This window comes from Lithobates pipiens, unplaced genomic scaffold, assembly GCF_037356315.1.
Source record: "Lithobates pipiens isolate NorthernLeopardFrog02 unplaced genomic scaffold, aLitPip1_a1.2 Scaffold_23, whole genome shotgun sequence".
NCBI lineage: Eukaryota > Metazoa > Chordata > Amphibia > Anura > Ranidae > Lithobates > Lithobates pipiens.
This window is the reverse complement of record NW_027507785.1, coordinates 171,713,553-171,727,070: the sequence shown is the minus strand read 5'-3', so window position 1 is coordinate 171,727,070 and position 13,518 is coordinate 171,713,553. Positions and strand designations below refer to the sequence as shown.

Sequence of the window (13,518 nt, the reverse complement as noted above, 5' to 3'; positions counted from 1 at the left end):
GTGGGAAAAAAAGGACGTAAATTTTGTTTGGGAGCCACGTCGCACGACTGCGCAATTGTCAGTTAAAGCGACGCAGTGCCGAATCGCAAAAAGTGGTCTGGTCTTTGACCAGCAAATTGGTCCGGTCTGAAAGTGGTTAAGCCATAGTTGGGTTTTAGGGTTAATTATACCAAATTATGGTTTCAGTACCAGTCTGGCTGGATTGCACTGGGTTCTGCTTGGCCACAGGTGTCGCTGTCACCACTGGTAAGTGTGAGAACGCAGTTTAGCTAGGCGTATTGAGTGGCATTCTTTCTTGGAACCAGCCCAGTGGGAGTGTCATCTTGCTGTGCATTCTGGGAGAGGGTACTTAAGGTACTGACATCATGTACTTCTGGGTTCCGGTTCAGAATATCTTTCTGTCTGCTTGTTCCTGGTCCTCCTGACCAGCCCCCATGGCCCTCATGGCCTCGGGTGCGGATCCATCCAATTTCAAGTCTCGGGGCTGGCTAGCCTGAGGCAAAGTAACTGGGAGGAGGATTCAAAGGTGGTCCGGTGCCATCTCATCTGTGGAGAGGTCCAGCAACTGGAGAAGCAACCAGGGGAGGACTCTTCGGGAGAAGGCCACACATAAGTCTGGCTTCTCAGAAGGAGCCTGGAGGCTCAGTTGAAAGACACCAAGTGAATCTACACTCATACGGTATCGCCGGACCGGTACCGTATGATAGCTCTCTAAATTTTTCTACATCCTCCAATTACATCGAAGTCTGTGGCAGAGACTTTATTCACAAGGGTTCTACATCCAAGTCTGTGGCAGAGACTTTGTTCATGTGTTCTACATTCTGTGGCAGAGACTTTGTTTGAGCGTTCTACATTCAAGTGTGTGGCAGAGACTTTGCTTTACTTATACGCTGTATCGGCTGCTAGGCCTAAATGAGAGGAGGTCTATCCGGTAACTGTGAGAATCCAGTTGTGAGCGGTAATTCTCTGGATTTCTATAGTGAGAGACTTCCTATTTTTTGCAGTTCCAAGAGTACCTGAACTTCCTACCTAACCCTCTACCCTTTATTGAGAGACTGTTTTGTCTACTTGTTTTCAAATAAATATCCCAAAAGTTGATAAAGTGTCAGTTTCTGCAATTCTTTGGGCCATCTACCTCAGGAAACCCCTAGACATGGACAAGGTCAAGAAGGTAACGGTAAACCCAATAAAACCAGCTGTTCCTTCGGGGGTCAGTTTTACAAATGAAACTAACCTAGAAGTGAAATGAATTAGTTACTTTGCAAAGACTTTGATCCCTTTTAGGGACGTATAGTAGGAGTTGACGTGAGAAAATTAAAGAACATTGACAAAATCCCTATCATATACATGCATGTATGACTCATTTGCTGTGTTTTGTGCAGATATGAATCTTTTAAGTTTGCTGTGTTTTTATGCAATGATGTTTTAAAGTATGCTGTAGTTTTGAGCACACTAGCCTGCATTTTCTCATTAAAGTGATTCTAAAAGTTGTAATAAAAAAAAAAAAAAAAACATGTTATATTTACCTGCTGTATGCAATGGTTTTGCATAGAGCAACCCCAATCCTTTTCTTTTTGGGTCCTCCGCCAGCAGTCCTGGCTCCTCCCCCCTGCCAGGTGCCCCCAATAGCATGCCTTTTGCTATGGGGGCACTCGAACAGGGTCGCTCCCGAGGTGCGCTCCTGTGAATGGACCAGAGCACAGCTCGGCCCCACCACGGCTCTCTCCTCATTATCTTACTGGCTGTAATTGACAGCCAATGGCACCTGCTGCTATGTGATCCAATGAGGAAAGAGATACCTGGGAGAACTGCTGCTCTGATGCATATCACTGGATCGAGATGGGGCTCAGTTAATTATGAGGAGGGGCCGGAGTGGGCTGCACCCAAGAGATTCTTTACCTTAGTGCATAGAGTGCATTAACTAGTTGCTGACCGCTGGCCGTCAAATGACGGCCAGACGGCACACCTATCGTTTAAACAGGGAATGCGCGCGATCGTGCGTGCGCATCCCTGTTTCTTCTGTGGTGGTGTGTCACGGAGACACCGCTCGCCACCGAAGGGGGTGAATAGCCATTGGTTATGGCTGTTTACCACGTGATCGGCCGTGATGAAGTCACGGTCGATCACAGATGGTCACACCTCGACTGTGCACGGCGCATGCGCGCAATTGTGAGCGGGCTGCGTGTGCATGTCGGTGGCGGCGTGTTCCCCGGGAACACTGCTCATCACCGACGCTGGTAAACAGCCATTGGCCGGCTGTTTACCCACGTGATCGGCTGTGATCCTTTCACAGCCGATCACTAAAACGTAAACAAACCGCGGTAACGAGATGTTACCGGGTTCTCCTCCTCACACACCGATCGTGTGAGAGGAGGAGATTGCGGTAGCATCTCGTTACCGCCTACAGTACACATCAAGCACACTGATTGCCCCCCCCAATAAAGAGGACCTGTCACCACCCCTCAGAGTACCTGTCACAGTCCATCAGAGTATTTGAGTACCTGTCACAGCCCATCAGAGTACCCAAGTACCTGTCACAGCCCATCAGAGTACCCGAGTACCTGTCACAGCCCATCAGAGTACCCGAGTACCTGTCCCAGTCCATCAGAGTACCCGAGTACCTGTCACAGCCCATCAGAGTACCCGAGTACCTGTCACAGCCCATCAGAGTACCCGAGTACCTGTCACAGCCCATCAGAGTACCCGAGTACCTGTCACAGCCCATCAGAGTACCCGAGTACCTGTCACAGCCCATCAGAGTACCCGAGTACCTGTCACAGCCCATCAGAGTACCCGAGTACCTGTCCCAGTCCATCTGAGTACCCCGAGTACCTGTCCCAGTCCATCAGAGTACCCGAGTACCTGTCACGGCACATCAGAGTACCCGAGTACCTGTCATGGCACATCAGAGTACCCGAGTACCTGTCACGGTCCATCAGAGTACCCGAGTACCTGTCACGGTCCATCAGAGTACCCAAGTACCTGTCATGGTCCATCAGAGTACCCAAGTACCTGTCACGGCACATCAGAGTACCCGAGTACCTGTCATGGCACATCAGAGTACCCGAGTACCTGTCACGGTCCATCAGCGTACCCGAGTACCTGTCACTGTCCATCAGAGTACCCGAGTACCTGTCACTGTCCATCAGAGTACCCGAGTACCTGTCATGGTCCATCAGGGTACCTGAGTACCTGTCACAGTCCATCATGGTACCCGAGTATCTGTCACGGTCCATCAGAATACCCGAGTACCTGTCACAGCCCATCAAAGTACCCGAGTACCTGTCACAGCCCATCAAAGTATCCGAGTACCTGTCACGGTTCATCTGAGTACCCGAGTACCTATCACAGCCCATCTCAGTAACCGAGTAGCTGTCACAGCCCATCTGAGTACCCGAGTACCTGTCACAGCCCATCTGAGTAACCGAGTACCTATCACAGCCCATCTGAGTACCCGAGTACCTGTCACAGCCCATCTGAGTACCCGAGTACCTGTCACAGTTCAACTGAGTACCCGAGTACCTGTCACAGTTCATCTGAGTACCTGAGTACCTGTCACAGTTCATCTTAGTACCCGAGTACCTGTCACAGTCCATATGAGTACCTGTCACCGCCCTTCAGAGTACCCAAATACCAGTCACCAAGCCATCAGAGTACCTGTCACCAGGCCATCAGAGCACCCGAGTACCTGAGTACCTGTCACCAGGCCATCAGAGTACCCGAGTACCTGTCACCAGGCCATCAGAGTACCCGCGTACCTGTCCCCAGGCCATCAGAGTAACCGAGTACCTGTCACCAGACCATCAGAGTACCAGAGTATCTATCTCCAGCCCATCAGAGTACCCGAGTACCTATTTGCAGCCCATGTCTCATAGAATATACGTTGGGGTGTTTGCTTTCCAAAATGGGGTCATTTTGTGGGTAATTTCACTGTCCTGGTGGTCCAGAACCTTCAAAAGTGTGATAGGTAGGAATGAAATGAGATGTGTCATTTATACTCCTAGAACGCCTGAACGTACTACTTCAATGTTCGGCCTCTCTATGTGGCCAGGCTGTATAAAAGTCCTACACATGTGGTATCGTCATACTCGGGAAGAGTAGCAGAATGTGTTTTGGGGTGTAATTTTTGCTATATACATGCTATGTGTTAGAAATATCTTATAAATTGACAATTTTGTTTAAAAAAAATGCGTTTTAATTTTTTTCCACATATTCCAAAATCTTCTGGAAAAAAATTAACCGTTCAAAAGACTCATTATACCTCACAAATTATACGTTGGGGTGTTTGCTTTCCAAAATGGGGTCATTTTATGGGACATTCCATTGTCTTGGTACTCCAGGGCCTTCAAAAGTGTAATAGGTGGTTGAGAAATGAGATGCGTCATTTTTGCTCGTAGAACGTCTGAAGGTACTACATCAATGTTAGTGCTCTGTATGTGGCCAGGCTGTGTAAAAGTCTCACACATGTGGTATCGCCGTACTCGGGAAGAGTAGCAGAATGTATTTTGGGGTGTAATTTGTTGTATGCATATGCTGTGTGTGAGAAATAACCTGATAATATGACAATTTTGTAAAAAAAAATAATAATAAAAAAAATCTTCATTTTGCAAAGAATTGTGGGAAAAAATGACAACTTAAAAAAACTCCCCATGCTACTTACTTAATACCTTGGAATGTCTACTTTGTAAAAAGGGGTCATTTGGGGGGTATTTGTACTTTCCTGACTTGTTAGTGTCTCAAGAAATGAGATACACCTGATGTACTGAAGGCCTGATCAGATGTGATCAATTTTCAGCGATTGGCGCCATAGTTTGTAGACTCTATAACTTTCACAAAGACCAAATAATATACACTAATGTGGGTTATTTTTACCAAAGATAGGTAGCAGTATAAATTTTGGCCAAAATTTATGAAGAAAAATGGCTAATTAGCAAAAATTTATTACAGAAACAAAGAAAAAGGCATTTTTTTCACAAAATTTAAGTTTTATTTTATTTATAGCACAAAAAATAAAAAAACCACTAGTGATTAAATACCACTAAAAGAAAGCTCTATTTGTGTGGAAAAAAGGACGCAAGTTTCATATGGGTACAGTGGTGGATGACTGAGTAATTGTCATTCAAACTGTGAGAGCGCTGAAAGCTGAAAATTGGTCTGGTCAGGAAGAGCGTGTAAGTGCCCTGTATTGAGGTGGTTAAGGTAAAAACACTTCTGCTTTTAGCACCACTTTAAAGTCAATTTAATGAAGACCATTAAAATCATACTGCCAGACATATGAAAACACGTGTTAAATTGCATGTGATACTTGTGTATTTAGTTGAACTTGGTATAAATTAGCTGGTGTTCTTAAAGCGGAGTTCCACCCAAAAATGGAACTTCCACTGTCCAGGTTCTCCCCCCCCTCCAGTGTTACATTTGGCACCTTTCAGGGGGGAGGGGGAGCAGATACCTGTCTAATACAGGTATTTGCTCCTACTCCGGGGGAAAGATCGTGCAGCATGCACAGTAATCTACACCATGTCCGGCCCCTCCTCCACCGCCCCACTGTCTTCTGGGAGACACAAAGGTTCCAGAAGACAGCAGGGACCACTCAGAATGCACAGCACCACTCTCGTATACGCAGTAGGGAACCAGGCTCTGAAGCTGCAAGGCTTCACTTCCTGATTCCCGTACTAGCCATGCCGGCATCTCCACCCGGAGCTGAGGGACAGGTACGCTTCGGGTGAGGACATCGTGGTAGCCCTGGACAGGTTTAAAAGTCAGCAGCTGCAGTATTTGTAGCTGCTGACTTGAATTTTTTTTAAGACGGAACTCCACTTTAAGTTAAAGCTGAACTCCAGTCTTATTATTCTTTTCTGCAAGGTCTAGCCCAGCCTCTGACTTGCACAAAATATTATTCTGAATAGCCTCTCTGCTGTCTTCTCTGAAAAAAACACATAAGTTATACAGGCTGTCTCATTGGTGCCCCCTGCTCCCTTTCTTCCTAAGCAGCCCACTGTTAGTGCTCTTTCAGACAGTCATTGAATTCCAAAGTAGCCATAAAGTGTTACTAAACCCACAATAGTAAAATCAGTATGTTTATGCAGTAAAGCATGATTGTTATATTCACTGTGGTACCCAAGGGGTTAATCATCTGCATTATGTAAAAAAGGCTGTTTGATCCTATCTCCACTGATCCTCCCCTTCTTCCACTGTCCCCAATATATCTCCTGATATTAGAGGATAGGGGACAAGTTGCACGTGCTCAGTTTGCTAGAGAGTTTTTTTTTTTCTTGGGAGAGTGCATGTCATCAGCACAGGGCCAATCAGCACTGTCCAGACAGAGGGCAAGGGGTCCTGCATCCTGATCCTCCTATAAGCTTTAACCAGACACTAACAGAAAATCAGAATACTGCTATACTACTGCTGATTTAGCAGTTTATATTTTCTAAAACCTTTTGCATTTCCATGTTCTGTGTACTGTGGGAGGCCAGCATTCATCATTTGTGGACATTTCTTTTTTTTGCCTACCTGGTGGGCATTGCCTGCATAGACTGCAAATGTGCAGTCCAGGAATACCTCCTAGCTCCCTCTCTTAGGCTCAATTCACATCTATGCATGTTGCTTTTGAGCGTTTCTGTAGTGCTTTTTGCGGTGCTTGCCGTATTTTTGGACATGCGTTTTACCGCGATTTTCCGCGATTTTCCGCGATTTTCCGCGATTTGTGCTTTGCATTTTTTTTACACTGTATCTAGCTGGTTGCTAAGAAGAGGGCCGGAATGCCGGCCGCCGCGTCCTTAGCAACTGATGAGTCATCAGCTGTTAGCTGACTTCCGGCTGAATGTAAAAAATAAAAATAAATGCCGGCTAAAAAAAAAAAAAAAAAAAAAGGTGTGGGGTCCCCCCCGGGTCCATACCAGGCCCTTGGGTCTAGTATGGATTTGGAGGGGATCCCCACGCCAAAATTAAAAAAAATGGTGTGGGGGTCCCCCCTAAATCCATACCAGACCCTTATCTGTGCATGCAGCCCGGCAGGTCAGGAAAGGGTGGGGACGAGGGAGCGTCCCCCTCCTCCTGAACCATACCAGACCACATGCCCTCAACATGGGGGGGTGGGTGCTTTGGGGCAGGGGGGCTCTGCGCCCCCCCACCCAAAGCACCTTGTCCCCATGTTGATGAGGACAAGGGCCTCTTCACAACAACCCTGGCTGTTTGTTGTCGGGATCTGTGGGCGGGGGGCTATGTCTGCAGCCAATGGTCACCAAATAACAGCACCCCCTTAGAGCTCCATGTAGTTCATGAATATAACTTCTTTAGGAACTGGCATCATCTAGCAAAAGGAATCTAATATACTAAGGGTTCCTTCTAATAATACAAGGAACTGCTTCTAGTGCATTTGGCCTACCAAACGTACCTGAGGAGAGCATCTGTCTTTCACAGCTGCAGAATGCAATCAAATTGTACTAAAATATCCAAATATCCAAATATTTAACTTAATAACATTTAAACAGAAATAAGGGCAGGTGGCAAGGAAAATACCAAAGCGGTAGGGGTAACAAAAGGAATAGTTTTTGGTAAAATGTATAAAAGGGAACCAAAGAAAAAAGGGAAAGCATATTCCTGTAATTTACAGTCCGGCATATGGAAATTTTAAAGTATGTGGTCCATCATAATTTCAGCTCAAATCATTTTTAACAGGCTTCTACTTAAGGCCAAAAAGCACACACAGCTCCAAGCAGATGTAGCACAGGCTTAGTATTGCCTCTGTAATATATGCAGAATATTGCTCTCTGAAACAGTGCATTGCATTTTCTGGCTAAACTGATAGCTGCAGGATTGAAGGCAGATTGGGTCCTGCTGTAGCTAAGAAAGAAGCCCACCCCTAACAACAAAAACAATGAAAGACAGGATTAGATAGCTACCCAGGAGAGCTGTGATTGGGGGAGCGAGAGGAGGACACAGGAGGAGAGAAAGACTGGCATGGTGGCAGGCAGACAGAAGAAAGTATCCCATGTGTTTAACTCTTGAGCACTTCCAGAGCCTGTGACTCTCCTAAAGGAAGGTGCACACTTGAGAGGGGAGTTTGCAGTGTGTTATTCTGCCTGATTACTGAAGATGTGCTAACAGTGCAGAGAAATCTAGAGGCCAATTTCAGTGCTGCAGCAATCATCATCATTATCCTGTTTGGAGGTTTCTGTGGCCTGTGTTGCTCCCATCACCATCCAGTCAACTGAGACAGCAATCAATCTACCAATTGCTGGAAGGAAGATATATCAAGTGCATCTAATGGTGAGAGATCTGCCATCCTTGTGTATGTGAATCTAGATGCTAGGTCCTATTTACTGTTAATGCAGCTTTATCTGAAGGTGGATCTCCACATCTGTTAATCTTTGTGACACTTTGTGAAGATACCCCTTTCCATTCTGTGGATTACAAATATTACTTCACAAAAGTCTGAGTACTCAAACACAGGATTTAAAGGGCCCCAACCCTGGCAGACTCTGTGTGTGTTTGTGTGAATAGAATTCCCACTGGCCAGTGGTTAGCTAGAACCTACAAGACCTAGGTAGGATCTTATAGTCAGTAATATCACTTTTGGGAAATTGTTGAACATTATTCTTTGTATTGTATTGTACAGTTTGCTCACTACTTGTTCAGTGCATTTTAGGCAAGGCCTCCCACTGGCGGTTAAAGTGAATGAACACAAATCCTGTTTTCCTTTACTGAGAAGTTGTAGTATATTATTGCACTTAATATTTGTATTCTGTTAATCAGTTTCTCTCTTTTCAGGGCTTTTTGCTAGTTCTAATAAAGCCCAGCTAAAAGTTTAAACAGTGTTTTGGTGTTACTGAGATCCTGGGGAGGGTGAGTCATCACTGGTGTGGGACAGAAGACCCGTATATTACAGTGGCCCTTGCGGGGGTGGCGCTACACAGGGCATGTCTCTTTAACCCCCTTTCTGAACCAAAGGGTTGCATGTAATCACATCCTGTGAGGGCGGAAGAGGAGAAGGAAGTGGGCTGGATATCACGTGGGATAAGATTGCACATGTGTTTATGACCTTAAATTATTTTGAGGTCCACAAAAGAAGGTGAGCTGATAGACTGCACTAAATGGTTCTATTTGTAACAAGAATGAATATCGGAGGAAACATGGATGATTTTTCACAAGTTTAAGTTGAATGAGATGGACTTTTTTCATATTTAGGACTTTAGGATATATCTATATTTAGGACTTGAATCTTCTATGTGCTATTTTTTTTCCCCTTTACTAGCCTACTTACCTCTTTAGTGAACTACTGTATGTTATTTTTTTCTTCCGTTTATTCTTACTTGCTTCACATATCATTTAGTTGCCTCAAGGATGTTAGACTTTAACCCCCCTGGCGGTGTTCCTGAGTCTGACTCTGGGTGGAAGTTTTGTACCAAAAGCGGTAACCCCGAGCCAGACTCGGGACCTCATCGCTGAAAGTAAAACACACAGTATACATACAGTATAATGTAATCTTACAGATTACATTGCTGTATGTAATTATTTCACATCCCCTTTGTCCCTAGTGGTCTGCCCAGTGTCCTGCATGCAGTTTTATATTTTAAAAACTGTTCTTTATGCCTGGAAACTGGAGATTGTCCATAGCAACCAAAACTGTCACTTTACATCAAAAATAATTTTAGACCAACTAGAAAACCGCAATAATAAATTGGAATCACTTGCAGAATTGAGGAATAGCGATTTGTGGGGAGATCCATCATCAAATATCAAAAAGTAATGACAGTGACAATTTCAGTGTTTTTTATTTGATTATATTATTGAATAATTTTTATTATTGTTATATTATTATTTGGTATAATTATTTATAGTTATTTATTATATCATAATTTATGATTTCATTTTTCAAAAGTTATCATACCCGGAATGTCTGCTAGACTCTGGTTTGAACAGATTTAAGAGAGTTATTCCTAAGAATTACAGGCCTACAATATAAAACGCCAAATTTTCATGCAAAATAATTGTACCGCTTTTAGCACCTAAAATCCGAAATAATCATACTGCCAGGGAGGTTAATAGTGCCCACTGATTACTTACACCAGTAATTTTACCACAAACCTTTCAGTTAATTTTTTTGAAATTTCCTCATTTCATAAAAATATCATCAAAGTCCTCAAACATCAGATTTAAAGTACTTAAAGGAACTTACCTCATTTTCTTTTTTTCTGGCAAAGAGAGAAAACAGAAATGTAAAAATGTAATACTTTAATAAATATAACATTTTTATTATTTAATATTATAACACCAGATGTATCTAAAACTTGTGCATCACATCATAGAATCAACATTATTAAAAATGGGAAATGTAAGGTTAAAAAGTCACTTTTGAGATTGCTAGATGTTTTGCACCGCCTTTTGTTTTGATCCTTGTAAGACGTGATAGTTGAGCATGGATGTCATATGCTTTAAAGTGCATGTAAACCCTCACATATACCCAGTGAAGTGAACAGCCTGAAACAAATCTCCCTACATAAGTTTTACATTTATATCTGCTCTCTTCAGCTTTATATACTGTTTAGAAAGTTCAAAGTTCAGATCATGTTAAGAGATGTTCTCTTCCTGTTCAACACTGCAGTGAAATCTGGGTATACAGCCAAGACAGCTGATTGGAGGAAAAGCACCCCCCCCCCCCCCCCACTCCTCATAGGTAGAAACTTTCAGCTTTGTTCATTGAATAGTTCAGGGCTCTACTGATCTATTTATAGCATCCTCCCCAACCCAACACAAAACTTTAGCTGCTTTTATCACATGTGTCAGAGAACTTATCAGGCTGATAACAGAAGAATGGAACAAGAGACAGCCATGGGACTTAGTGCTTTGAAGGGAGATAAGGAAAAACACTACAGATATATGTACATGTGCCCAGCTCAAATCGAATAAATCGGGTTAACATCCATTTTAAATGACTAGATGTGGTCATCTCCTTTGCATACCTAAATCTGTTGGGGCATAACCTAGCAATACATAATAATTCTGTAGCCTAAAGTCCATCAAAACTCGACACATTTTTAAAGTGATTGTAAAGTCAATTTTTTAAAAATAAAAAATAACAAACATGGTATATTTACTGTATATTCTCTGTGCAGTGGATTTGCACAGAGTAGCCCAGATCTTCCTCTTCTCTAGTTCCTGGCTGGAGTTCTTGGCCCCTCCCTTCTGTTGGGTGCCTCCACAGCAAGCAGCTTGCTATGGGGCAACCGAGCCATGTCACAGCTCCCTGTGTCTATTCAGACACGGAGCTGTGGCCCAGCCCCACCCCTTTTTAATTCTCATTAGCTCACTGACTTTGATTGACAACAGTGGGAGCCAATGGCGCTGCAGTGCTGTCTCAGCCAATGAGGAGGGGAGTCCTGGGCAGCTGAAACATTCCTACCACATTGCTGGAACTAGAGGGACCTCGGGTACGTATTAGGGGGGACTGAGGGTGGCTGCTGCACACAAAAGGCTTTTTATCTTAATGCATAGAATGCATTAGGATAAAAAAAACCTTCTGACTTTGCAACCACTTTAAATCAGAGTACCAATTTTTCAATATCATATGGTAATATACTGAATGTATAAAGCCTAAATTGTACAAAAAAACTGAATAAACATACAACTACAAGAATCTAAAAGATCATCTATAGATGTCAAATTTGTCCAAGAAACTAATTTTACTAGAACAGGTCATATTAGGCTTGCAAGTTGACATTAACCAAGTAATTAGTAAGACCATAATCCATAATGAATCAAAAAATATATAAATAGAAGTACTTGAAAAATACATGTTACATCATTTTCTTGGCAAGAGCAGATTGTTCCTAGACATTGATGAACACCAAAGATCCCTTCCCTGGCTGAACAGGTTAAAGAATTTGGTTCTTGTATGTGCCTTGAACACCTAGTTGCTGCAGAATATGACAAACTTGATATATATATATATATATATATATATATATATATATATATATATATATATATATATATATATATATATATATATATATATCTACTTGGGCTACATGGATGATATTTTGGAATTCCTGAGAGTATTGAACTCTGGCTACTTAATATTACTGTTTTTACAGTGTGACCATTGCTGCATTAGGAAGCACCCATGACCCTCTCCCCTTCTTCCTTTTCTAAAATGATTTCCTTTCCTTTTGAAACAGTATCTTCTTCCTTATCTGCCCTTCCCCTTCCCCCCTTTATTCTCTGTATTAAGTGTTTAGACATTCTTCATATGCATTTTCATGTTATTGCATTTGTTATCTACAAAATGTTTCCTCCTATAGTATTGAAAGAATGCCATATTTTGCTATATTCTTATACCACTGACTGTGTTTCAGTATTTGTCTGTTTATTTGTACCATATCTTTCCTCATGTATGGTATGGTAGAGATATTGCTGAGCATTTGCCATTCACTTTGCACATATATCATATGATGGATATGTTCTAATTGTATTGTCATAAAGTATATTAGACATGTGCAAAATGAAAACATTTGTTTCATTTCAGATATATTCATTATGTTACTAATTTGGTTTAGTTTCGGAATTTGTTTAGTGTTGTTTCGGAATTTGTTTATTTTCGTTTAGTTTTCGTTACATTTTGTTTCGTTTTCATAAAATTTTGCTTCCTTTTTTAATTTTCTAACGAATTCCAAATTTTAAGAATGATATAAATTTATGATCGGTAAAAAAATGATTGACTAATTTGCATTTTGTGTGAAGAATAGGTGGTTGTTAAGCAGTGTGCCGGGAAGCTGGCCGCCACATCCTTAACAACCGATGACTCATCAGCTGTCAGTTGGCTTCCCCACTGACAGTTGAAATGTAAACAAAACAAGGCCAGCAATAAAAAATGCACAAAAAAAAAAAAAAATGGTGTAGACCCCCCCCCAAAATCCATTCCCGACTCTTATCTGAGCATGCAGCCCACCAGGCCAGAAAAGGGGGTGGAATGAGCAAGCACCCCCCCTCCTGAGTCATCCCAGGCCACATGCCCTCAACATGGAGGGGTGTTTTGGGGACAAGGGTATCTTCCCCACAACCCTGGGCTGTGGTTGTAGGGGTCTGCAGGTGGGGGGTTTATCAGAATCTGGATAAGGGGGCACCCAGATACAGACCCCCCTATGTGAATGAGAATGGGGTATAGAGTACCCCTACCCATTGACCAAAAATGTGTAAAAAGAGAAAGACAGTAAACAGGTTTTTGACAATTCCTTAAATAACAAATAAAAAACAATGTTCCCCAATGTAGATACATCTCACGCTGCCCGCCGCACCAAAAGGGCCTGGTATGGACTGGGGGGACCCCGCACCATTTAAAAAAAAAACATTTTTAAATAGCCGGGCCGGCAATTCCCACTTTGAAACAATAAAAATAAAAAAATCCTTTAACCACTTTCAGACCGGACCAATTTGCTGGTCAAAGACCAGACCACTTTTTGCGATTCGGCACTGCGTCGCTTTAACTGACAATTGCGCGGTCGTGCGACGTGGCTCCCA

At 42.8% G+C, this 13,518-nt stretch overlaps 1 protein-coding gene across 4 annotated transcripts in view; it reads right to left on the bottom strand.

Annotated features, from left to right (window-relative positions):
• Positions 1–13,518, bottom strand: part of SELL (selectin L) — a 312,696-nt gene that overhangs the window by 18,635 nt on the left and 280,543 nt on the right. For all 4 annotated transcript variants that reach the window (XM_077452613.1, XM_077452614.1, XM_077452611.1 and 1 more), the window contains one exon: positions 10,178–10,193. In XM_077452613.1, the coding sequence (XP_077308739.1) occupies positions 10,178–10,193 (16 nt within the window). The remainder of the gene's footprint in view (positions 1–10,177; positions 10,194–13,518) is intronic.